General features: G+C 38.6%; 1 protein-coding gene across 28 annotated transcripts in view; it reads left to right on the top strand.

Moving 5' to 3' along the window:
• Positions 1 to 27,197, top strand: part of PICALM (phosphatidylinositol binding clathrin assembly protein) — a 134,172-nt gene that overhangs the window by 70,580 nt on the left and 36,395 nt on the right. For all 28 annotated transcript variants that reach the window (XM_071218303.1, XM_071218302.1, XM_071218306.1 and 25 more), the window contains exons 9-11: positions 7,376 to 7,461; positions 25,443 to 25,566; positions 25,871 to 26,007. In XM_071218303.1, the coding sequence (XP_071074404.1) occupies positions 7,376 to 7,461; positions 25,443 to 25,566; positions 25,871 to 26,007 (347 nt within the window). The remainder of the gene's footprint in view (positions 1 to 7,375; positions 7,462 to 25,442; positions 25,567 to 25,870; positions 26,008 to 27,197) is intronic.

Raw genomic sequence — 27,197 nt, 5'->3', positions numbered from 1 at the left:
CAGGGCAGATTGAAAATCACAGTGCTGGTAGGGGCCAGCTGCTTTCCATCCAACTCAGATTGTAGCTCTAGCCTAAGCCCCAGCCCTACCTCTGGGAGGTAGGAAGCTGCGGAGGAGCCTGCACCAGCCTCTCTGGGAAATTACTGGCCAAGCTGCGGAGGCCAGTGATTATCTTACTCTGGCAGTGCAGGCTGCCCCAGGAGCTGTTCTGTGGCTGGAATTGGAAGCTCCATTTCCCAGTAATAGGGGAGAAGGGGATGGTTGGCTGCCAGTTTCAGCTACTGGTTGTTGGGTTTGACCGGCTAAGGTGTGGCCCTGACAACAGCTAGGGTTTGAGCTTGTCCAGGTCGGGGGGAGGGCGGTAGCTGTCATTTTGACTCTGCACCCAACATGACATGAAGCCGGCTGACCAAAAATAACAGTGATGGTAGGAACTGGTTTCTTTCATCGAGATCAGCCTGCAGCCCTAGGCTAGGCTTCAGCCCTGCCTCTTGTTAAAGGTAGGAGGATGATGGGCCCTGCACCAGCCTATCCAGGTAACTGAAGGTAACTTTGACTGGCACAGACTGAGTAATTGGAAGTACATTACAGACATTGATGCCACACCTGCAGCTCCATCCCCACCCCAGGCAGGGGAGAAAGAGGTGTGAAGCTTCAATAGTCTCTCTGGGCAACTACAGTCTAGACCTGCACGACTTAGATTATTCCACACAGCTGTGACTCTGCCCCTACCCCTGGCAAAGGAGAAAGTTGGGAGAAGCTTCATCAGTCCCTGGTGCAATGAGGGTAACTTAAGCCTCCACAGCTTATAGCACCAACTACATCCTTGGCTCCTACTGCATAACCAACAAGGGAGAAAGGGTAGGAACCCCTAAACTAAAGAGAAAAACTGCAGCCAGAATAAATAGTAAGCCAGATACCAAGACACCAACTAAAACTTACATTCCACACCAAGAAACAGGACGACATGGCCCCGTTAAAGGAACAAGGTAAGCCTCCAGATGACATAAGGAGTTAAGACAACTTACCGTAGATGTCCAAACAAATCACCTAAATAAATTCAGTGAGATAGCTAAAGAAATTAAAGATATTGAGAAGAAACTGGATGAACACAAAGAAGAATTTAAAAGTATACATAGAAAAATAGCAGATCTTATGGGAATGAAAGGTGCAGTAAATGAAATTTTCAAAAAAACATTGGAATCATATAATAGCAGATTTGAGAAGGCAGAAGAAAGGATTGGTGAGCTTGAAGAAATGGCCTCTGAAAGTGAACATAAAAAAGAACAGATGAAGAAAAGAATGGAAAAAATTAAACAAGGTCTCAGGGAACTAAGTGACAGCAAAGGCATGCAGACATTTTGTCATGGGTGTCCCAGAAGGAGAAGAGAAGGGAAAAGGGGCAGAAGGAATATTTGAAGGTAATAGTGGTAGAAAATTTCCCAACCTTATTGAAGGAAATAGATATCCATGTCCAAGAAGCGCAACGTACTCCCATCCAAAAAGATCCAAATAGACCAACTCTGAGACACATACTGGTTAGAATGTCAAGTGCCAAAGACAGAGAATTCTGAGAGCAGCAAGAGAAAAGCAATGCATAACGTATAGGGGATACCCAATGATTAAATGCTGATTTCTCACCAGAAACTATGGAAAAGACAATGGAATGATATATTTAAGATACTACAAGAGAAAAACTTCCAGCCAAGAATCTTCTATCGGGCAAGATTGTCTTTCAAAAATGAGGGTGAGATTAGAATATTCACAGATAAACAGAAACTGAAAGAATTTCTAACCAAGAGACTGGATTTTTAGGAAATACTAAAGGGTGTGCTAGAGCCTGAAAAGAAGACAAGAGAGAGAGGCCTGAAAGGGAGTCTAGAAATGAGGATTGTATCAATAAAAGTAACTGAAAGTGTAAAAAGAGTGGTAAAAATAAAATATGACACATAAAACTCAAATAGCAATAAACTTAACCAACGATGTAAAGCATTTGTATTCAGAAAACTGCAACTCAGTGTTAAAAAGAAGTCCAAAAAGGCCTAAGGGAAATAGATGTGGCTCCACCAATTGGACTCCTGTCTACCATATAGGAGGTCCAGGGTTCGATGCCCAGGGCTTTCTGGTGAGGGCAAACTGGCCCATGTGGAGTGCCAGCCCACATGGGAATGCTGCCCAGCATGAGAAATGTGCCATGCACAGGAGTGCTGGCTGAGATGGAGAGCTGGCCCAGCAAGATGACGCAACAAGAGACACAGAGGAGAGAAAATAAGACATAGCAGGCGGCGGACTTGGCCCAGTGGTTAGGGCGTCTGTCTACCACATGGGAGGTCTGCGGTTCAAACCCCGGGCCTCCTTGACCCATGTGCAGCTGGCCCATGTGCAGTGCTGATGCACGCAAGGAGTGCCCTGCCACGCAGGGGTGCCCCCCCGCGTAGGGGAGCCCCATGAGCAAGGAGTGTGCCCTGTAAGGAGAGCCACCCAGCGCCAAAGAAAGTGCAGCCTGCCTAAGAATGGCGCTGCCCACACAGAGAAAATGACACAAGATAACGTAACAAAAAGAAACAGATTCCTGTGCCGCTGACAACAACAGAAGCAGACAAAGACGATGCAGCAAATAGACACACAGAACAGAACCGGGGTGGGGGGGGGAGGGGAGAGAAATAAATAAATAATTAAATCTTTAAAAAAAAAAAAGCAGAACAGGGAGCTGAGGTGGCACAAGAGAGTAATCGCCTCTTTCCCACTCCAGAAGGTCCCAGGATCGGTTCCTGGAGCTGCCTAATAAGAACAGAAGCAGACACAGAAGAACACACAGTGAATGGACACAGAGAGTAGACAACAGGGGGACTGGGAGAGGAGGTGGAGGGGGCGTGGATATAAATATATTAAGTCTTTAAAAAAAAAGGCATAAATAACTGGAAGAACATTCCATGCTCATGGATTGGAAGACTAAATATCATTAAGATGTCAATTCTACTCAGATTGATACACAGATTCAATGCAATCCCGATAAAAATTCCACCAGCATTTTAAAAAAATGTATTGAAAATACGATTATCAAACTTACTTGGAAGGGTAAGGGGTCCTGAATAGCCAGAAATATCTTAAAAAGGTAAAGCTAACTCTTACCTCCAGGCCTTAAATCATATTACCTAGCTATAGTGGTCAAAACAACATGGTACTGGCATAAAGACAGACACAGACCAGTGGAACCAAATCGATGGTTCAGAAACAGACTCACATGTATGGTCAAGCAATTTTTGACATGCTGTCAAACCCACACAGCTTGGGAAGAATAGTCTATTCAACAAACGATGCTGAAAGAACTGGATATCCATAGTCAAAGAAGGAAAGAGGACTCCTATCTCACACCTTATCCAAAAATTAAAATAGATAAAAAACCTAAAAATAAAAGCAAGAACCTTAAAGCCTCTAGAAGAAATTGTAGGAAAATATCTTCAAGACCTGGTGTTAGGTGGTGGATTCTTAAAGGAATTAAGAGAAGGACTGAGTGGACTACTGATATTTAATGTATGTAGAAGTTTTAATTAGCTTTACTGTAGAAGTGTGGAAATGTATAGAGTGGATGGTAACACAAAGTGAGTAACAGCTAGTTTATAAATGGGGATGTGGCTGAAAATGGTTGTCTAGGGATGTAACTGCCAGTTGACAGAATGCTAGAGAATAGGAACTGAATAGCACAGTAACCCAAGAGGTGAATGAGAATTGTGGTTGATGGTACAGATGCAAGAGAGTCCTTTGTTAGCTAGAGTAAATTTACATCACTGTTGCAGGATGGTGGGAATGTGGAAAAGCATGGGAAAAATATAACTGGAATGACCCTTGGATTTTGGTTATCAGTAATAATGTAATATTCTTGTATCTATGCCAAAGATGTACAGTGTTGATAATGAGGCAGTATGGAAAATGTGTGCCAAATGTACACTATGGATGTGGTAACAATCAGATGATGTTATCTTACCTGTAACAAATGTTCCACCTCAGTGTGGTATGGTGATAGAAGGGTGTTGTTTTGGAATTCTGCACGTGTGCATAATTATTTTATAAGTTTACAACTTCTGTCATAAATATATTTTAAAAATAATAGGGTGGGTTGGGGCAAAAATGCACGAAATGTAAGATAAGAACTATAATTAGTAGTAAGATTGACAATATTCTTTCATAATTTGTAACAAATATCTCACGACAATGCAAGGTGTTGGTAGAGGGTTGATGTATGGGACCCCTGTATGATGTTATGCATGTTTGCTTTGTAAAGTTCACAACTTTTACTATACACTTAATTGTTTATGTGTGTTCATATATAAATGATATAAAGATAATAATAGGGTGGTTTGGGGGAAAATACTTTGATTAGTAGCAATATTTTGACAATGCTTTTTATTTTTATTATCTTTTTTTTTAAATGATACATAGATCACACAAAATGTTACATTAAATATTAAAAGTGGTTCCCATATGATCCACTCCCCACACTCCTCTCTCCTCCCACATCCACAACTTCTTTAATTAGTGTGGTACATTCATCATATTTGATGAGTACATTTTGGAGCACTGCTACACAGTATGGATTATAGTTTGTGTTGTAGTTTACACTCTTCTCACAGTCCATACATGACGATGCTCTTTGATCATTAAAATCAAATTAAAAATGTTAAACAACAATGCAAGGTATTGATGGTAGGATGAGGTACGAGAGTCCTGTATGATGTTATATGTGTTTGTTTTGTAAGTTCACAACTGTTACTATTCACATATTGTTTATGTATATTTATGTATGAGTGATAAATTTCAACAAATTAAAAAAAATTGACACACAGCCAAAAAAAAAAAAAGATAAGGCATAGGCTACAAAAAGTTCAAAATAAATACAAACATTTAAATATTTTAAGAATTTTTCCAGTAACTTAATGAATTGTTGTCAACCACTGGTTCTTCTAAGTAAAAGACTGCCATAGAAGTTTTCTCTTTCTTCTTTCAATGTCAGAATACCCCACATTTCAAGCACATACACAGGTCTCAGGGAGGCTCTTATACCTACCATGACAGTGCTTTTGGACATGCTTTGGCCTCCAAAGTCTTAACTACCTGCTTACACTTTCTCATAATGACCAGTTTAAACAGCTGTCCTAATTCTCCTACGTGCATCTGGCATGCTTTAACTGCCCGTCCCATCTGTCAAAGAGAAGTCTTTAGCTTCCTTTCTTCTCAGAGTCGGAATAGAAAAAATTGCTCTTTTTAGTATGTGAAACATCATATATCCTATCCTGTTTGCTGTGTGGATTTGACTTAAAAGAATATTTAGAAGAGATTTTGGAAATGGTTTATCTTATCATAACTTGATATTTATAAGCCCATAACTTTAACTCTTCAGAAAAAAGTTTAAATGACCACAATTATAATTTAGTATTCTGTAGCAAAGAATTTAAACATGTAGTCTCTAAGGTCAGACATTCCTTAGATTTTACCATGGCTTACTGCTATGTCTCAGATATTTGATCGTGGACAAGTTTGCTTAATTTTTACTGTCGCAGGTTGTTTATCTGTAAAATGAGTATACTCTTAAAGTCTATCTTATTGAGTCAGTGATTACGTAAAGATAGCCAGCACAATGTTATGTTATACCAGCTTTTTAAATGTTAACTGCTGTCATGGTCATCATTGTCTCTGCCAATAGCTCTTGAAACAGTGCTTAGTCTAGTAATTCAGCAAACGTTTAGTTGGGGATGGGGAAGTGCTCATGTGCTCTCACTTAGAGAAGTCAGTCTTACAAGTTAGTATTTTTGAGTTTTAAATGGTTTTCTACTGTCTTGTGCCAAGGTCTTGGAGAAAATATTGTGTGAAGGAAATTGTTCAAGTCATAATTGGTAGAGAAATTAGATAAACATTGCCTCTTAAAACTATTTGTAATTCCCTCTAATCCAGAAAGGGTATCTCTAATTCTAAAGAGTATTTAGATAAGTAATTGACACGATGGATTTGTTTCACTTAAAGATATGTACACCAGAAGTTTCCTTTTGAAAGTAATTAACTCTTTCTTTCTATTTAGTCGAGATTTAACACATATCCTGAGAATTTAAAAACTAGTCTTCCTTCTAAAAAAAATTGAGGTAAACATCCATTTCATTAAATTTTGATAAATGTAAACATTTGTGTAGCCAACACACCATTCAAGACATAGAACAATTCAGTCACCTGGAAAAGTTTTCCTGATGACCTCTTCCAGTCACTTGCTATCCCTCTCCATGTATAACCACTGGTTTGAGTTCTAATGGCTCAGTTTATCATTTCTTGAACTTAATATAGTCATACAGTATTTACTTTTGTCTCTGGCTTCTTTGGTTCATAATGTTTTGAGATTTGATGATGATATTGAGTGTACCATTAATTTATACTTCTTTATTGCTGAGTAGTATTCCATTATATGAATTTACCACTATATGTTTATCCATTTTCCTATTTATCGACCTTTAGATTGTAGTTTCATCTCTCTCAGATAAACAATCATGAGTGGAATTGAGTCATAGGGAAGGTATATATTTAACATTATGTAAAACTACTATCTCGTTTTGCAGTGATTTGTATTCCCACCAATAGTGTTGGAAATTTCTGATTGTTCCATATCCTTGCCAGTATTTGATGTTGCTAGTCTGTTTAATTTTTATCCTTTCTAGTGGGTGAGAAATTGTGTCACACTGTGATGTTAGTTTGCATTTTCCTGATGTTAGTCTTCAGTTTCATTTATCAATAAGTATTCAAAGTTAGTGTTTGCTCACTTTCACTTACTCAGGAAATACTTATTAAGCATCTGCTGTACTTCCAACAGTATATCTGGGTTTTTTTTTTTTTTGTTTGTTTGTTTTTTGTGGAGGTTCCAGGGATTGAACCCAGGACTTCTTACATGAGAAGCAAGCACTCAACCACTGAGCTACATCTGTTCCCCAGTGAAAGTTGGCTTTTTCATTTGTTTTTGTTTTTTGGAGGTACTGAGGATTAAACCTAGGACCTCATACCTGAAAAGCAGGTGCTCAGCCACTTCCTCTCCCCTATGCCTGGCTTTTAGGAGTATGTTTCCCCTTTAAATTCACATAGATTATTTAAGTATTGGCAGGTTCCTCTTAATGTTGCATTTTTACATAGTCTTTAGTCTTTATACTTTTCATTAAGGTTTTTAATACCACCTACTAGATCATGCTTATGTAATAAAAATAAGATTATCATTAATAAATAGCTACAACAACACTTAATTAGTATATGAGGAACTAGTTTGAAGCTCTGTTAGATGGATACTTGATTTATTTTGAGCTGTAGTCTGTTAATCATGAAATTGTTAATATTTTTATTATTTCAGGCCCCCAGCAGTCTTCTTGATGCTTTGGAACAGCATTTAGCTTCTTTGGAAGGAAAGAAAATCAAAGATTCTACGGCTGCAAGCAGGTAAATTATTTTTTGTAGGACAAAGAGCGGGAATGGTGTTTCTGAGGAAATAGATAAATCCAGTTCAAGTCCCTAGTTGTTTAACCTCTCTTTATCTTGATTTGATATCTGTAAAATAGGGTTAATCTTAGTACCAAGCTCATAGAGATAGATTAAATGGATTAATACATGTAACTTCTTGCAGTAGTTCCTGACCCTCAATAAATGTCAACCTGTGTTCATGATGATCTTGCGTACTTGGTTCATAGGGGTTTGATTATAATTGTGTTGATAGAGTCAAAATTTCTCCTAGAGATGATAATACATTGATTTTTATGGTGCCTTACAAGATACTTTTATAAGGTATTTTCTCATTAATTTGATTAATGCCCATAATAGCCCCATGGAATATTGTGGTAATACCAGGACCCAAGCCTAGGGTGTCTGACATCAAATTTCATCTTTTATCTCTTATGCCAGCTCAGGGGATTGATTAGTTATTTATAATACATTATATGCTGTCTTTCAGGCTTTGAACTGATTTCCAAGAATAAGACCTAACAAATTGAAAATAACAAAAATTGTCTCATAATAACCTTGTTAATAGTATTTTTGAGTTGCGTAGTAAGTTGAATATTCTCATTCCTTTTAAAAGTATTTAGAAAGGATTCATATAAATTATAATGAGATTCATTCTTTGATTTTTTTTCAAATGTTTTTCTGTTGTTTCAGAACCTTCTCGATTTTATTTTGTTCTTTGAGTTAACAAACCATATAAGTAATTTTAAAGAAAATTCCGTATTTGTTAAAATGTTTAAAAAATTTTTGAATTAGAGAAGTAGTAAGTTTACAGAAAACTCCTGTAAAAAATTTCAGTGTTCCCATTTACACCCCCCCCCATTATAACACTTTGCATTAGTGTAGTAACTTTGTGACCATTGATTAAAGAATATTGTAATTGTAGTATTAACTATAGTTCGTAGTTTATGTTAGGATGTATTTTCCCCCCACTATATCCCCTTATTAAAACACCATGTACTGGTGTGGTGCATTTATTATAATTAATGAAGACTATGGTGTAATATATTATTAACTGTAGTACATCATTTACAATAGAATATACTGTATTATGCAACTCTATATCTTATCTTTTAAATTTTATTCTGGTAACACATATATATGACCTAAAATTTACACTAAATTTTAAACACATTCACACATATAATTCAGTGCTGTTACTTACTTAAACAATGTTGTGCTACTAATACCACCACCCATACTAAAACTTTACAATCAACCCAAATAGATATTCTGTACAATTTTAGCATTGACTCCCCATTCCCTACTCTCAGTCCTACCACTGGTAACCTATAGTCTGGATTCTGACTCTGAGTTTGCTTATTATAATTATTTCATATCAGTGAGATTATACAATATTTGTCCTTTTGTGTCTGGCCTATTTTGCTCAGCATAATGTAGTCCAGGATCATCCATGTTGTCGCGTGTATCAGTACTTCATTCTTTTTTTTTACAGCTGAATAATATTCCATTGTATACATATACCACACTCTGTTTATTCATTCATTGGTGGTTGATGGACGTTTGAGTTGCTTTCATCTTGTGGCAATTGTGCATAATGCCATGATGACCATTGGTGTGCAAATATCTTTTCAAGACCCTGTTTTCAATTCTTTTGGGTATATACCTAATAGAGTGATTGCCAGGTCAGATGGTAATTCTATACTTAGCTTTTTGAGGAACTGCCAAACTATCCTCCGTAGCGGCTGCACCATTTTATACTTCACCAGCAATTGCTGAATGAGTATTCCTCTTTCTCCACATCCTTAACATTTACAGTTTTCTGTTTTGTTGTTATTTTTAATAGTAGCCATCCTAGAGGATGTGGAAAAGTATCTCATTGTGGTTTTGATTTGCATTTTCTTAATAGCCCGTTATGCTGAGCATATTTTCATAGCCATTTGTTTATCCTCTTTGGAGAAATATCTATTCATGTCTTTTGCTCATTTGTTAATTGGGTTATTTGTCTTTTTAGTGTTGTGTTGTAGGGTTTCTTTATGTGTACTGGATAGTAAATCCTTGTCAGATATGTGGTTTCCAAATACTTTTTCCCATTGAATAGATTGTCTTTTCACTTTCCTGACAAAGTCCTTTAATACATAAAAGTTTTAAATTTTTATGAAGTCCCATTTATCTATTTTTTTGTTGTTGCTTGTGCTTTGGGTACAAAGTGAAAATATTGCCTAACGCAAGATCCCGAAGATGCTACCCTACATTTTCTTCTAGGAGTTTTATAGTTCTGGTTCTTATATTTAGGCCTTTGATCCATTTCATGCAAAATTTTGCACATGATATGAAATAGGAGTTCACCTTCATTGTTTTGCATATGAATGTCCAGTTTTCCCAGCACCATTTGTTGCAGAGATTATTCTTTCCCAATTAAGTGGACTTGGTAGCCTTGTCAAAAATCACTTGACCGTAGATGCAAGAGTTGATTTCTGAACCCTCAGTTCTATTCCATTGGTCAATATAGCTATACTTGTGTTGGTACCATCCTGTTCTGTTTTGTTTTCTCTCCCTTCCCCTCCTCCCCCCCTCCCACAGTTGTCTGCTCTCTTTGTCCATTTGCTATGTGTTCTTCTGTATCTGCTTGTATTCTTGTCAGTGGCACCAGGAATCTGTGTCTCTTTTTATTGCGTCATCTTGCTGCGTCAGCTCTCCATGTGTGCAGCACCATGCCTGGGTGGACTACGCTTTTTCTTGCACAGGGCAGCTCTCCTTAAGGGGTGTACTCTTTATGCATGGGCCAGCCCACCACACAGGTCAGGAAGCCCTGGGTTTGAACCCTGGAACTCCCATGTAGTAGGCGGATGCTCTATCAGTTGAGCCAAATCTGCTTCCCAGTACCATCCTGTTTTAACCACAGCTTTTTCATTAGCTTTAAAGTCAGAAAGTGTGAGTCTCCAACTTTGTTCTTTTCAAGATGGTTTTGGCTATTTGGGACCCCAACCCTTCCAAGTAAATTTGATAATGGGCTTTTCTGTTTCTGAGAAGTGTGCTCTTGGAATTTTGATTGGGATTTCGTTGAATTGACATCTTAACAATATGTAGAATTGACATCTTAACAATAATTAGTTTTCTGATCCATGAGCATGGAATGTCCTTCCTCTTATTTAGATGATCTTTGGTTTCCTGTAGCAAAGTTTTATAGTTTTCTGCATACAAGTCCTTTATATACTTGGTTAAATTAATTTCCAGATATTTGATTATTTCAGTTGTTATTGTAAGTGGAATTTTTAAAACTAATTTTATCCTAGATTGCTCATTCCTAGTGTATAGACACACTATTGATTTTTGTGGGTCGACCAATGCCCTGCCAATTTAAAAAATTTTGTTTTTTTATTCCCCTCCGCCCCCCATTGTTTTGCACTTGCTTTCTGTTCTCTGTGTCCATTCGCTGTGTGTTCTTCTATGTCTACTTGTCTTCTCTTTAGGCAGCACTGGGAACCAATCCTGGTACCTTCCAGAGTGGGAGAGAATCTCTCAATCTCTTGCACCACCTCAACTCCCTGGTTTTCTGCATCTCTTATCGACTCTCCTCTATGTCTCTTTTGGTTGTGTCATCTTGCTGGGCCAGCACTCTGCTCTGGCACACACTCCTGTCGGGCCAGCACTGCACGCGGGCCTGCATTCTGCGTGGGCCAGCTCTACGCTTGGGCCTGCTCACCATGTGGGCCTGCTTGCCTTTACCAGGAGGCCCTGGGAATTGAACCCTGGACCTCCCTTATGATAGATGAGATCTCAATCACTTGGGCCACATCTGCTTCCCCCTGCCAATGTTTTTTTTTTTTTCCAAATCAACTTTGGGAAGCAGCTGTGGCTCAACTAATAGAGCATCCACCTACCATATAGGAGGTTCAGGATTCGAACCTAGGACCTTCTGGCCCATGTGGTGAGCTGGCCTATGCGCAGTGCTGCCACACGCTATGTCATGCAGGGGCTCCCCTGCATGTGGGGCACGTGCAAGGACTGTGCCCCACAAGGAGAACCACTGTGCGAAAAAGCGCAGCCTGCCTAGGAGTGGCACAGCACACACACACAGCTGACTCAGCTTAGTGACGCACAAAAAGAGACACATGAGAATGCAAGCAGACACAGAACACACAGTGAATGGAAACAAGAGAGCAGACAATGGGGGGGCTAAATAAAATAAATCTTTAAATAAATAAATATATTAAAATTTTTAAAAAAATAAACTTTATTAATACATGTTGATAGAGCATACAGTCCACCCAAAGTGTACAATCAGTGGCATTTGGTATAATCACATAGTTGTGCATTCATCATTTCAGTCATTATTAAAACATGTTCATTATTTCAACAATAATAATAGACGTACTCTGCCAATTTGATAAACTTGTTTATTTGTCTAGGGTCTTTTTTGTAGGGTCTTCAGGATTTTCTATAGAAGGATCACCCCATCCACAAATAGTCAAAGTTTTGCTTCTTTTCCAATTTGGATGCTTTTTATTTCTTTTTTTGGAACTTTCAGTACAATGTTGAATAACGTTGGTGATAGTGGGGGCATCCTTGTCTTGTTCCAGTTCTTAAGAGGGAAAGTGTTTGGTTTTCACCATTGAGTATGATGTTACCTTTGGGTTTTTTCATGTATGCTCTTTATCATGTTGGAGTTTCCTTCTATTCTAGTTTGTTCTAAGTTTTTATCAAGAAAGGTTGCTACATTTTGTCAAATGCCTTTTCTTCTTCAGTGGAGATGATCATGTGTTTTTCCCCCTTTGTTTTGTTAATGTGGTATATTACATTAATTGAATTTCTTATGTTGAACTAACCTTGACTACCTGGGATAAATTCCACTTGATTATAGTGTATAATTCTTTTAATACGCTGTTAGATTCTACTGGTAAGTATTTTGTTGAGGATTTTTGCATCTATATTAATAAGAGAAATTGGTCCATAATTTACTTTCCTTGTAGTATCTTTATCTGACTTTGGTTTTAGGATGATGTTGGTTTTTAGAATGGGCTAGGCAGTGTTTCATCCTTTTCCATTTTTTTGGAAGAGTTTGAGCAATATTGCTGTAATCGTACTGGGAATATTTGGTAGAAATCTCCTGTGAAGCCATCTTGTCTTGGGCTTTTCTTTGTTGAGAAGTTTTTGACAGTTTACTCAATCTCTTTACTTGTAATTGGTCTGTTGAGAGTTTCTGTTTCCATTTTTCTTGTGTTTCTAGGAAATTTGTCTGTTTCATTTAGGTTGTCTAATTTGTTGATGTACAGTTGTTCACAGTATACTCTTTGTAGCGGTTTGATAGAGTTATGAATTCCAAAACTCGATACTGGATTATGTTTGTAATCTAGTCTGTATCTGGGCATGATTAGGTTATGATTAGGGCTTTAATTGGGCCATGTTATTAGAGTGTTGCGTCCCCACCCCTTGGTGGGTGAGGACTCACAGATAAAAGCCATGGCAAAGGACGGAGTTGAGGGTTTTTGATGTTGAGTTTGATGCTGACATCTTAAGCTGGAGCCCCGGGAAGTAAGCTCACAGAGAAAAGAGAAGCCAGACCCTGGGAAGGAGGAACCCAGGAAGCCTGAACTCTCACAGCATGTAAAAATAGACTTTGGTGAGGGAAATAACTTATCCTTTATGGCCTGGTATCTGTAAGCTCCTACCCGAAATAAATACCCTTTATAAAAACCAACCAATTTCTGGTATTTTGTGTCAGCACCCATTTGGCTGACTAATACACTCATAGTGATCTTTTTTATTCATGTGGGGTCAGGAGTAATGTCCCCTTTCTCATTTATGATTTTATTTACTTGTATTTTGTCTGTGTCTCAATTATGGTCAAAGAAGGTGCTTTCTATAATTTCAATCTTTTTAAATTTTTTGAGACTTGCTTTATGACACAGCATGTGTCTGTTCTGGAGATCGAACCATGTGCATGTGCACTTAAGAGTGTATATCCTGACGTTTTGGGGTACACTGTTGTGTATATGTCTGTTAGGTCTAGTTCCTTTCTCATATTACTCAAGTTCTCCATTTCCTTATTGATCTTCTGTCTAGATGGTTTGTCTGTTGATGAGAGTGGTGTACTGAAGTCTCTATTATTGTAGAAGTGATTCTTCTCCTTTCAGTTTTGCCAGGGTTTGCCTCATGTATTTTGGGGCAATGTGGTTAGGGACATAAATATTTATGATTGTTATTTCTTCTTGGTCTTTTGACTCTCATATTAATATATTGTGTCCTTTTTTTGTCTTAAAAAGATTTTGATTTAAAGTCTATTATGTCTAGTATTAGTATAGCTACCATAGCTCTTTTGGTTATATTTGCATGGAGTATCTTTTTTTCATCCTTTTACTTCCAAACTGTATCTTTGGGTCTAAGGTGAGTCTCTTATAAAGAACATAAAGTTGGATCTTGCTTTTTTACCTATTCTGCCAGTCTGTTTCGATTGATTGTGGAGCTTGAACCATAAGATATTAGTGTAAAGCAGTACTTCAGCCATTTTGTTCTTTGGTTTTTATATGTCATATCTTTTTTGTCTTTTTGTCCTGTATTGGAATCTCCTTTTCTGCCACGTAGTTGATCTTTTGTGATCAACTGATCCCTTTCTTTTTTTTGTTTTTGTATATATTGAATATATTTCCTTTATGGTTACCCTGCAGTTTGTATTACAGAGTCTACATCTAGAAGCTACTGATTTGAAAACTTACCAACTTACCTTGAATAGCATATACATTCTCTCCTGTATCCTTCTAGTTCTCCTCTGTATATTGTTTTCGTTGCACTTCACAGTTTTTTATTTTGCATGTCCTTTATCAGGAAATAGACCATTTTCTTATTCAGTGGTTTGCTGTCTCTTAGGAATTAAAGAGTAGTTGTATATTGAGAATACAGCACTATTGGGTTTTGCATTTATCCTTTTAATTACCTATACTGAAGGTCTTCATTTCTTTTTTCTCTTTTTAAAATTTTATTTTATTTTATTTTTTTTGTCTTTATTTTTTTAATGTAACTTTAAAAAAATATGAGGTCCCCATATGCCCCCACCCCCCTCTCCCCACTCCTCCCCCCACACCTCCCCCCCGTAATAACAACCTCCTCCGTCATCATGAGACATTCAATGCACTTGGTGAATACATCTCTGAGCACCGCTGCACCTCATGGTCAGTGGTCCATACCATAGCCCACACTCTCCCACAGTCCACCCAGTGGGCCATGGGAGGACATACAGTGTCTGGTAACTGTCCCTGCAGCACCACCCAGGACAAGTCCAACCCCCGAAAATGCCCCCACATCACATCTCTTCCTCCCATTTCCTATCCCCAGCAGCCACCATGGCCACTTTCTCCACACCAATGCCACATTTTCTTTGATTACTAATCACAATAGTTCACGAATAGAATATCAGTAAGTCCACTCTAATCCGTACTCTATTCCTCCATCCTGTGGACCCTGGAATGGTTGTGTCCACTCCACATCTATATCAAGAGGGGGTTTAGATTCCACATGGATGCTGGATACAATTCTCCTGCTTTGAGTTGTAGGTACTCTTGGCTCCCTGGTGTGGTGGTTGACCTTCTTCATCTCCATGTTAGCTGAGTGGGATAAGTCCAGTAAACCAGAATGTAGGAGTTGCAAGTCTGTTGAGTCTCAGGGCCTGGCTATCACATGATTAGTCCAGAGATTCGGGTTCCCTGAATATACACTAAACCCCAGCACGAACTACAGTTCCGGTAAAAGTAACAGGAGAGGCTTGTGGACAGAGATCACATCTGAGTCCAGCTCCATCACACAGAAACACAAACTCCAAAGTAGGGCCAACTGAGATGGCACTGAACTCCATCTGCCATGACCGTAGAACCTGTGGGTCTCTGTAGCCCTCAGAAGAACCAATACGCAGGGTTGTATCTACTTTATCTGTCTCTGGTACTCTGTTAGGTGTGCATAAGGGGAACCCCTCTGATAACCTCCCGGCTCCTTTTGGAGACTCATAGCCATATAAACTCATTTGTCCTTTCCATTTCCCCCTTTTATTCAGGTCAAAAAGCATTTTTAACTCCTGGTATTATATGTAGACTGAGATATTCTGCTGGTCTGAGTTGACCCTTTTATTCAAGGTCATTTTCTAGTTACATCAGCAGCTGGTACTTGGTAGTAATCCCTTGGCGCCAGGGAGGCTCATGCCCGGAGTCATGTCCCATGCAGTGGGGAAGGCAACACATTTACACGCTGAGTTCGGCTTGAGACTGGCCACATTTGAGCAATACGGAGGCTCTCAGGAGGTAACTCTTAGGCACCCTGCACCTCTAGGCCTTGTTCTTATTTCAGGTGCACAGGCTCACAAGCATAGTCATTAGTATCAAGGGCTCTTGTTGGACCTTCCTTCTTTTTTGGTCTTTGCTGTTGCACTTGGAGGGTTGTTGCTGTTCCTTTAGGGACTGTGATAGAGCTCCCCTGGCTAGGAACTCAGCACTTCCTCAGTTGTTGTTTTTAATTGTAACCACTATGAAAATATCCATACATTTTTATGTACCCTGGATATATGCCCTGTAGAAGTCCCTGCCAACCACGTGTCCCGTCAGTAACATCCCACACCAGTGTTCCACCCCTGCCATTGTTGAACCTCTCTGTGATCCAAAACTTCGTGAAAAATGAAGCCCAATATATTGCCAGGTTCCATTAATAGTAAAATGGAATATAGTGATGAGTTTAAAGGTTGGATATAGAATACATATTAATTTAGGAAAATTAAGGTAAAAATAAATTAGGGTATCAAAAAATTAAAAAATGCAAAAATTTTGTTTTTGATGTTTTGCCTTCCATCACTGCAGTAAGTGTTGCCCTGTATGCAAATTGGCAAGGCAACTTCTTCCATCTTTTCCTCAGTGTCTACGTCCTTTCTTTTTCTTTTTCTTTTTTTTCCCCCTAATTATTAAGCTTATCTTCACAAGTTTTAGATCACAGTAATCCATATATACAATATACAGTACTCCCACATATCCAACATAAAACCCTTCTTCCTTCCACAGCAGTAATCTTTTTACATATTCATACTATATTTACTGAAACTGCTGTACAGATATTGAGATAATAGCTTTCAAACAAAGTAATATTTGGGTTTACATTGTGGTTTATATTTTAGACTATACAATTTTCTAAATGTTTAGTGGTCTTATGTTTTACATTATGATTTACATTTTAGCCTATCGGCCCCTATATATTTTTGGTGTAATTTAACATGTCTTATATCCATCCTTGCATAATCTTGGGTAACACTGCTATTGCCCACACAGTTACATTGATTCCATCTATTCAGTACCTCTTTCCCCCTCCCCTTAGGGCCCACAGTGACAGTCAATCTTCATTGCTTAAAGGGCCGTGTTCAGAGATACTTGCAACAGTGTTGAGGGCTTGACATGCTCAACTGCCCTAATGCTTTGGGAGCCACCGTTCCTCACAAGAGATACAATTCCCTCTATTTGAGAACATTAGTCCTCCCCAGGATGTGGGTGTACCTTCACTCTCATTATAAGGGTCTCTATCCAGTGTTATAGCCCACTATGGCAAAATGAGCACTTAATTTCTTTATAGTTCTTCAAGCCACTCCTTTCTGTCTTTACTTTCAACCTCCCTCTAGTAATTTTTTTTCACTTTAAAAACAATTTATTGAAAAGTTTATCATTTATATATGATCATACATAAATAATAAGTGTATAGTAAAAGTTGTGAACTTACAAAACAAACATGCATAACATCATACAGGGCTGCCATGCATCACCCCACCACAAACAACTTGCGTTGTTGTGAAACATTTGTAACAAATTATGAAGGAGCATCGTTAAAGTATTATTACTAACTATATTTTGTATCTAAACTATACCTTCATTGGCATTTGATATCACCAGTTGTGCATTCATCATTTTCGATCAATATTAGAGCATTTCGGAAAGCAGACTTGGCCCAGTGGTTAGGGCGTCTGTGTACAAGGGAAGTCTGCGGTTCAAACCCTGGGCCTCCTTGACCCGTGTGGAGCTGGCCCATGGCGCAGTGTTGATGTGCGCAAGGAGTGCCCTGCCACAAAGGGGTGCCCCCGCGTAGGGGAGCCCCACGTGCAAGGAGTGTGCCCCATAAGGAGAGCCGCCCAGCACGAAAGAAAGTGCAGCCTGCCCAGGAATGGTGCCACACACACAGAGAGCTGACATAGCAAGATGACGCAACAAAAAGAAACACAGATTCCCGTGCTGCTGACAACAGAAGCGGACAAAGAAGACGACGCAGCAAATAGACACAGAGAACAGACAACCGGGGTGGGGGGGAATGGGGAGAGAAATAAATAAATAAATCTTTTTTAAAAAATTAGAGCATTTTCATTACTCCAGGAAAAAAAAAAACAAAGAACAAACCACTATCATACCCATATGTTAGTGCTACTAATTACAAATCCTATGATGTGCTTTCACCATTTCTATTCATTTACAAACAACTTTTTACCAATTTTGCACCAGTTAAACCTCAGCATTTCATTCTCTGACTACATTCTGTTCTCTGGTGACTTATATTCTAGCTATTAACTCCATGAGTTTGCTCACTGTATATTCAGTTCGTAACAGCGAAGTCAACAGTACTTGGCCTTTTATGCCTGGTATGCTTCACTTTTATGCCTGGCATGCTTCACTGTCCTAGGTTCATCTATACAGTCATATGCTTTGTGACTTCATTTCTTCTTACAGCTGCATAATGTTCCATTGTGTGTATACACCACGGTTTTTCTAGTCATCAGTTGATGGACACCTGGGTTGTTTCCATTTTTTGGCAATTGTGAACAATGCCGCTCTGAGCATTGGTGTGCAGATGCTTGTTTGTGTCACTGCTCTCAGCTCTTCTCGGTGTATACCTAGGAGTGGTATTGCCGGGGCACATGGTAGATCTCTGTTGAACTTCCTTAGGAGCTGCCAAACAGACTTGCACAGTGGCTGTACCATTTTATGTTCCCACCAGTATTGAATAAGGATTCCTATCTCTCCACATCCTTTCCAACACTGGTAGTTTCCTGTTTTGTTAATAGTGGCCATTCTAATAAATATGAAATGATATATCATTGTTTGATTTGCATTTTCCTAATAGCCAGTAATGCTGACCATTTTTTCATGGGTTTTTTTCCCATTTGTATTTCTTATATATCTATGTGCAAAGATACATATTTAAGGCCATCTTATTATAAGTTTATTTGTTGTTGTACAACCGTCTTTGAGATATATTGATAAGTGACACAAACATAGGAAAATATATAAGAATGAGTGGAAATGAGAAAGTTTCCTTATGTCAAATGCAGAAGAAATATAAGAATGTATTATGCTGCCTATTGTTCTCTTTTAAAGATATGTGTACACACACATGCACAGAAACAGACATATACATAACACATTTAGAAAAATGTCTATTTGGGTCTAAATGCTTGGTAGATTCACCTGTTAAGCTATCTTGTCCTGGACTTTTTTTGTTGGAAGATTTTTGATGACTGATTCAATCTCTTTGCTTGTGATCGGTTTGTTGAATTCCTGTATTTCTTGTAGCATCAATGTAGATTGTTGGTGCATTTCCAGGAATTTGCCCGTTTCATCTAGGTAGCCTAATTTGTTGGCTTACAGTTTCTCATGATATCCTCTTATGATCCGTTTTATTCCTGTGGGATCAGTCATAATGTCCCACCTTCCATTCGTGATTTTATTTGCATTGTCTCATTTTTTCTTTGTTAGTTTAGCTAAGGGTTTGTCGATTTTATTGGTTTTCTCAGAGAACCAGGTTTTGGTTTTCTTGATATTCTCTTGTTTTTTGTTCTCAATTTCATTTATTTCTGCTGTAATCTTTGTTATTTCTTTCTCTCTGCTTGCTTTGGGATTGGTTTGCTGTTTTTTCTTGTTTCTCCAGTTATTCACTTAGTTCTTAGATTTTAGTTCTCCTTTTTTAACATAGGCATTTAGAGCTATAAATATTCCTCTCAGCACTACCTTTATTATATCCCATAAGTATTTTTTGTTTGTTTTAGGAGGCACCAGGGATTGAACTCAGGGCCTCTTACATGGGAAGATATGTTGTATTCTTGTTTTCATTAGTCTTAGGATAATCCACTAATTTCACTTGCCATTTCTTCTTTACCCACTGATTGTTTAGGAATGTGTTGGTTAGCCTCCATATGTTTGTAAATTTCCCCCTTCTCCGTCCTATTATTGATTTCCAGCTTTATTCCATTATAATCAGAGAAGGTACATTGTATGACTTCAGTCTTCTTGAATTTATTGATAACTGTGTTGTGACCCTTTCCTGGCGAAAGAGCCATGAGCACTTGAGAAGAATGTATAACCTGCCATTTTGGGGTTCATGTTCTCTATATGTCAAATCCACCTCATTTATCATATTGTTCAAGTTCTCTTGATTCCTTGTTGATCATATGCTAGTTGTTCTATCTTTTTGAGTGGTTTGAGGAAGTCTCCAACTATTATTATAGAGACGTTTATTTCTCCTTTCAGTTTTGCCAGTTTGACTCATCTATTTTGGGGCACCCTGGTTAGGTACATAGATATTTATGACTGTTATTTCTTCCTGGTGGATTGTCCCCTTTTTAAAATATGTAATGGCCCTCTGCATCTCATCACTTTTTTGCATTTTAATGTCTGTTTTGTCTGACACCTTAGCTGCTACTCCTGCTCTTTTGGTTACTATTTGCATGAAAAACTTTTTCAAGCCTTTCACTTTCAGTCTCTCTGCATCTTTGGGTCTAAGGTGAGTCTCCTGCAGAAAGTATATGGATGGTTCATGTTTTCTTATCCATTCTGTCAGTCTGCATCTTTTGACTGGAGAGTTTAATCCATTAACATTCAGTGTTATTACTATAAAGACTTTACTTCAGCTATTTTATCCTTTGGCTTTCGTATGTCATATCTTATCTTTGTCCATCTTTTTACCTTTTTGGTTATCCTTTCTGATAGTCTTCACTTCTACAGTCTCCTCCAAGCCTGTCTTCTCTTTTCTTTTCTGCTGCAGAACTCCCTTTAGTGTTTCCTACAGAGCTGGATTCTTGTATGAACTCTCTTAGTTTCTGTTTACCTATAAATATTTTAAAGCTCACCATCATATTTGTAGGCCAGTTTCGCTGGATAAAGAATTCTTGGCTGGCAGTTTAACACTTTAATTACCATAATTCTGTCATAACACTGCCTTCTTGCCTCCATGGTTTCTGAAGAGAAATCCAACAGTAAGTCTCATTGGACATCCCTTGTATGTGATGTTTCACTTTTTCCTTGCTGCTTCCACAATTTTCTCTTTACCTTTGGCATTTGGCATTCTGTGTATTATGTGTCTTGGGGTAGGTCTATTTGGATTTATTAAGAGTATGCTGTGCTTCCTGGGCACATGTATATTCATGTCTTTCATGATATTTGGGAAATTTTCAGTCATTATTTCCTCAAATATTCTTTCTGTCCCTTTTCCCAAATTCTTCCCTCCTTCTGGAACTCTCCTAATGTATATTGATGTGCTTCGTGCTATCATTCAACTCCCTGAGCCCCTGCTCATTTTTTTCCATTTTTTTCTCTTTGTTCTTTCTCTTTCAGTTGTTCTTTCCTCTATGTCACCGATCCTTTATTCTGTGATTTCAAATATGATGTTGTGTGCCTCTATTGTATTTTTTTCCCTTTTTTTTTTATTGACTTTGTAATAATATTACATTAAAAATATATATGTGAGGTCCCATTCAGCCCCACCCCCCACCCCCCCTCCCCCCCCCAACAACACTCGTTCCCATCATCATGACACATCCATTGGATTTGGTAAGTACATCTTTGGGTACCTCTGCACCTCATAGTCAGTGGTCCACATCATGGCCCATACTCTCCTCCATTCCATCCAGTGGGCCCTGTGAGGATTTACAATGTCCGGTGATTACCTCTGAAGCACCATCCAGGGCAGCTCCATGTCCCAAAGACGCCTCCACCTCTCATCTCTTCCTGCCTTTCCCCATACCCATCAGCCACCATGTCCACTTTTCCCAATCCAATGCCACCTCTTCTATGTGGACTCTATTGTATTTTTAATCTCACTTGTGCCTTTCATTCCCATAAGTGCTGTTATTTTTTTATCCAAGATTTCAAATTTTTCTTTGTGCTCACTCAGTCTCTTAAGACATTTTTTCTTTAACCATGTTGTGCCTAAAATCCATTTGATTTAGGAGATTTATATGAACCTCATTTGCTTAGCTGTTTTTAAGTCCTGTGTCTCCTCTGGAGCTTCAGTTTGTTCCTGGAGCTTCAATTTGTTCCTTTGTCTGAAATGTATCTTCATTTTTCTTTTTTATGGCTTCTAATTTTTTGCTGATGTCTAGGCATCTGATTTTTTTGTTTGTTTGTTTCTCTCTTATTTCCCCCTTTCCCCCCCAGTTGTCCACTCTCTGTGTCCGTTCACTGTGTGTTCTTCTGTGACCTCTTTTATGTTTATCAGCGGTACCGGGAATCAGTGTTTCTTTTTGTTGCATCAGCTCTCTGTGTGTGCGGTGCCATTCTTGGGCAGGCTGCACTTTCTTTCACACTGGGTGGCTCTCCTTACGGGGCACACTTTTTGCACGTGGGGCTCCCCTAAGCAGGGGACACCCCTGTGTGGCACAGCACTCCTTGTGCGCATCAGCACTGCGCATGGGCCAGCTCCACACAGGTCACAGAGGCCCAGGGTTTGAAGCGCAGACCTCCCATGTGGTAGGCGGATGCCCTATCCATTGGGCCAAGTCCGCTTCCCTAGTCATCTGATTCCGATGCTGAGTTTACTCTAATGTTCAGTTTCTCTCTCATGCCTAGGGATTTACTGTTAAGTAGCTGTGTGCTAGATATTTCAGATTGACACTATTTAACTGTTCAAACCAGGGCTAAGGACCCATTTATGGCATACAGGCCATTTTCCAAGTCCTTGGAGAAGGTATAAAGGCCCCTGTTTGCCTTATCTATCTACCTACCTACCTATCTATCTATCTGTTTTGGTGGTCTGGCCAGCAGATGGTGCTTTTGGACAGATCTCTCAGCCCAGACCCCAGGTTCTAAGGGGGTTGCTTTCAGTGTAACTCCTCAGGTGGGTGGGCGGTGCAGTGGCAGTGTCCTCAGGTCTGGCCAAGCCACACAAACAGACTTTCTTAAGGCTGTTCACCCTTGGCCAACCATACCCTCCCTCCCATTATTTCCTCAAATATTCATTCTGCCCCTTCACCTTCTCTTCTCCTGGAACAGCCATGGTATATATGTTTGTGCTCTCCATGCTGTTACACAGTTCTTTGAGATAACTGCTTATTTTGTCTATTGTTTTCTCTATCTGTTCTTCTGACTATGATTTCTGTTGTCCTATCTTCTAGTTCACTCATTTCTTCTTTTGCCTGTCCTAATCTGCTTTTGTATGCCTCTAGTGTATTTATAATCTACATGATTGTTCCTTTCATTCCCATAATTTCTGTTGTTTCTCTTTAAGCTTTCAAATTCTTTGTTATCATACTGTGTCTTCTTAATATACTCTAGTTCTATCTCCGTATTTTCCTTTAGCTTCTTGAATTGATTTTGAGAGATGCGGGTGAACTTTTTTGATTGTTACAAATTCTCCATCTCCCTCCAAGTTTTCATTTCTTCCCTTGACTGAGCCACATCTTCCTGTTTCTCAGTGTGGCTTGTAATTTTTTGTTGATGTGTCAGTCTCTGATTATTTGGATGTACTAACTCTAAAGGTCATTTTCTCCCTCTTAGGTAGGGTTTTGCTACTGGGTAGTTTTCTATTAATGCTCTTTTTTGACATATTTTCCAACTTCTCCTGGACCTTCAGCATAGCCCATGTTTAACTGTTCATATTTTCTCAACTCTGTCTATTTCTTGTCCTGGATATGTAGTATAATTTTTAAGACTACTTTTTTTTTGCAATTGTTTTACCTCCAGAAGAAAGCTTCCTTCTCTGGATCTTGATCTGTTCTTTGTTCTTTTGTAGAATTTTCTCTCCAGCTCAAACGATTTGTTTAAATTGTCTCCTTCACTTAGTACTTCCTTTTCCTTCCCCTTTTCAGTCCTGTGTTCTGTCTCGTCTTTGAACAGGCCATTCCTCCCACCCACACAAACCCCCCCCCCTTTTTTTTTTTCCTTTCACTGTGAGGCTTTTCTCCCTCCTGTTTCTTTTCCTTTAGGGTATCCTAGCCTGGGGTCAATCCAGAAAGTTCTGTTTTGCTGTTAGGTGATACAGCAAATGGAGTTTTGAGTGAACAAACATATTGCCAATAGTTCTGCCTTGGTCTCTCTCTCTCTCTCGTTTTTTTTTGTGTTTTTTTTTTTGTCAGCTCTTTTGCATGTGACACTCTTCGGTGGCTTTTGCTCCATCCTGGGTCCCTGCAGACTTTGGGTCCCTGTGCCTGGATATGCTTGAGGTTCTAACTTGTTGGTCTGAATGGCTCTGTAGTCTCCATCTGTGGCACCAAGTATTGGGCCATGCTGCCTCTGCTTGACTCCCACCCTGCTGAAGACTGAGTGAACGGGGAAGGTTCTGGCCTGGCAGCTGTGGGACGTAAACCTCCTGTCTGATCTTGGAGAGTATTCCTTTCTTTTTTTTTTTTTAAGGGGATACTGGAGATTGAACTCAGGACCTTGTACATGAGAAGCAGGCACACAACCACTGAGCTACATCCACTCCCTACAAATATTTCTTTTTCTTTGATTTGGTGTTTGTAGAGTCTTTCTCCAGTGTGTTGCCCTCCAGAGTTCTAAGCATATGGAAATTTTCCTTTTACTGATTCTGAGAGAAGACTTTCCCAGGGGATGTCTTACATCACCATGTTGATGTTATTAATTTTTCTGGTGGATTTTTAGAAGTAAAAGTCAAAATTATAAGGCCTGATTGAGAAATTAATGAAAAATATTAGTCAAGAAGTTCAACTGCAATTTACCTCAATTGTTTTTATTTTAAAATTGAGAGAGTTTCTTGCATTGCCGTCACAGCTATATTACTCTGCCTTGCTTCTTTGAGTTCTTATCTTTATATTGTCTCACTTATAAAATTGATTTTACATGAAATTTTACTAGTTATTGCCATTCATCTGCTAAGAGTAAAAAATTAACAGTGTTTGTTGTGTGATAAAAGTAAAATGAATATGGGTCACTGAGTAGTTTGTAAAGTTGGAGTTCTTTGCCACAGGTTTATATTTTGCCTGAAATACTAATATATCAATGAATGTTTGGAAATTTAATGTTTCAAGTTTATTCTAAGGATAAGGCTCTGAAATGAAAGGAAGTGGCTTGCTTTGCATCTGCCAGTGAGAGATGATTTTTTGTATATTTACAATGTTTTAAAAGAAAATAGCATCCTGGCAAAGGGCAACCGATAGAATGAGGTGATGCCAGATAGACTATCTAAAATGACACCAGTTTTCCTTTGAAGGAAGCTGAGGTCCTCTGGGAACTACATCTTCGGGTGTTACTGTAGGGAAACATGCTTAGCCACATACGTCAGTACTGGGAGCCATGCTTTTGTTTCTCTGTAGTGGCACTGCTAAAACCCAGGCTGTGAATCAGCAAAGGGTCCTCCCTGTGAGAAACTCAGTGCTTTGTTTTAACCCATGAGGGATTTCCTGGGGATGTGTGAGTTCTTTCTCAGTTGCATTGCTTCCCTCACTTGGACCTTGAATGAAGAGGCAAATGGCCTTCACTCTTGTGTGAACCCTTTCTAAAGCCCAACACTTACTTAAAAAGTGGTGAATGTGTAAATTAACATTGCTCTAATTGCTATAATCCTCTAGGTGTGGGTGTAATATTTCATCTGAAGAACTGGTTTTAATTCCATGTAAATTCATAATTAGAGAACCTATCTATGGCAAGGTTTCCAGACCATTTCTTGACCTGGTTGTAATGTGAAGTGTTTTGCAGAAAGTCAAATTACCTTTCCATTTATCTTAGGGCAACAACACTTTCCAATGCAGTCTCTTCCCTTGCAAGCACTGGCCTTTCTCTCACCAAAGTGGATGAAAGGGAAAAGCAGGCAGCATTGGAGGAAGAACAGGCGCGTTTAAAAGCTTTAAAGGTAGGTGTGTGCATTCTCTTTATTTGGAAAAACATGTACAAGGTTTCACAATGTGAATGGGGCCACTACACACACTTGAAGTGTTTAGGGTATAGCCATCTAAATAGGGAGAAACTTAGTTATCTGATTTTTCACCATGACAGTGAATGATGAATAACTGAATTTTAAAATCCAGAGAAAAAAATACCTTTCTATTAACAAGGTAAAATTAGGAAATGTTCCCCCCCCCCCCCCCCCCCCCTCCAAAGGTCATATAAAGAAATTTGGTTTCTGGATTTCTTATACTAGTTCCCTTTCTCAACAGGAACAACGCCTAAAAGAACTTGCAAAGAAACCTCATACCTCTTTAACAACTGCAGCCTCTCCTGTGTCCACCTCAGCAGGGGGTATAATGACTGCAGCCGCCATCGACATATTTTCTACCCCTAGTTCTTCAAACAGGTAGGGAAGATGTTAAGTTACCCTTGAATATTTAGGTTGAAAGTCTTCTGATAGGAATTTTGCAGACCTTTTCAGATTCACTTTGACTCATGGTTTTGTAATCATAAATATAGATGAAAGAGGTGCTGGTAAGTGGTGGTAATGATATAATATCTAAATTTAAAGTGATCATATTTTGTATTTTGTCTATTTAGGAAATGGGCGATAACTAAATTACTAACTTACAGTATGTTATAGTGGGATATTGCTGGACAAGCTTTTCGTTGTATAAAATTATGATTAAATCCATTTGTGATGTGTCTCATGGTTCAAGACCCTTGATTCTTGGAGATAGATTGTATGTATAAAATGTCTTTCTTGTCTTCCCTAATGTTAAACTTTGTAATCTGAAATAGTAACAGCATTTAGTTGCCAGATTTCTGTGGTATTGAAGCCTGCCAGACCAACTTCAATAGTCTTGTCAACTGATTTGAGTTCCTTAACAATGGAGGTATAATATTTCCAGTCCAGTTAGAGTAATTGACTCTTTCTAAATCTGTCCTAACTTCTTCATAGTGGTTAAAAGTAGAAGTTTGGAAGTTAGACCTCTGTTTGAATCCTGGCTCTGTTACTTCTTTTTTTCCTTGTTAAAATAAATTTTTATTAGAGAAGTAGAAGGTTTACATTAAAATCACAGAGAAAATTCATTATTAACTATAGTCGATAGTTCATATTAGGGTTCACGATGTTTTTGTTTTGTTTTTTAATTTTTGTTTTAGTAACATATATATAACCAAAAATTTCTTTTTAACTACATTCAAATATATAATTCAGTGGTGGTAATAACATTGACAGTGTTTTGCTTTCACCACCACCATCCATAGCCAAAATTTCCATCACCCCAAACAGAAATTCTGTACTGGTAAAGCATTAACTCTCCATTCTCTACCCCCACCTTGGCCCTTAGTAACCTATATTCTAGTTTCTGACTATATAAATTTGCTTATTGTAATTATATCATATCGGTGAGATTATACAATATTTGGCTTTTGGTGTCTGTTATATTTCACTCAACATGATGTCTTCAGGGTTTATCCATGCTGTTTAATGTATCAGAGCTTCATTCCTTTTGTTGGCTGAATAATATTTCCACTGTATTTATTTACCATATTTTGTTTATCCTTTCATCTGAAGATGGGCATTTAGGTTGC

The sequence above is a fragment of the Dasypus novemcinctus genome, chromosome 10 (genome assembly GCF_030445035.2).
Source record: "Dasypus novemcinctus isolate mDasNov1 chromosome 10, mDasNov1.1.hap2, whole genome shotgun sequence".
In the NCBI taxonomy this organism is placed as follows: Eukaryota; Metazoa; Chordata; class Mammalia; order Cingulata; family Dasypodidae; genus Dasypus; species Dasypus novemcinctus.
This window is presented reverse-complemented; position numbering and strand designations above follow the sequence as displayed.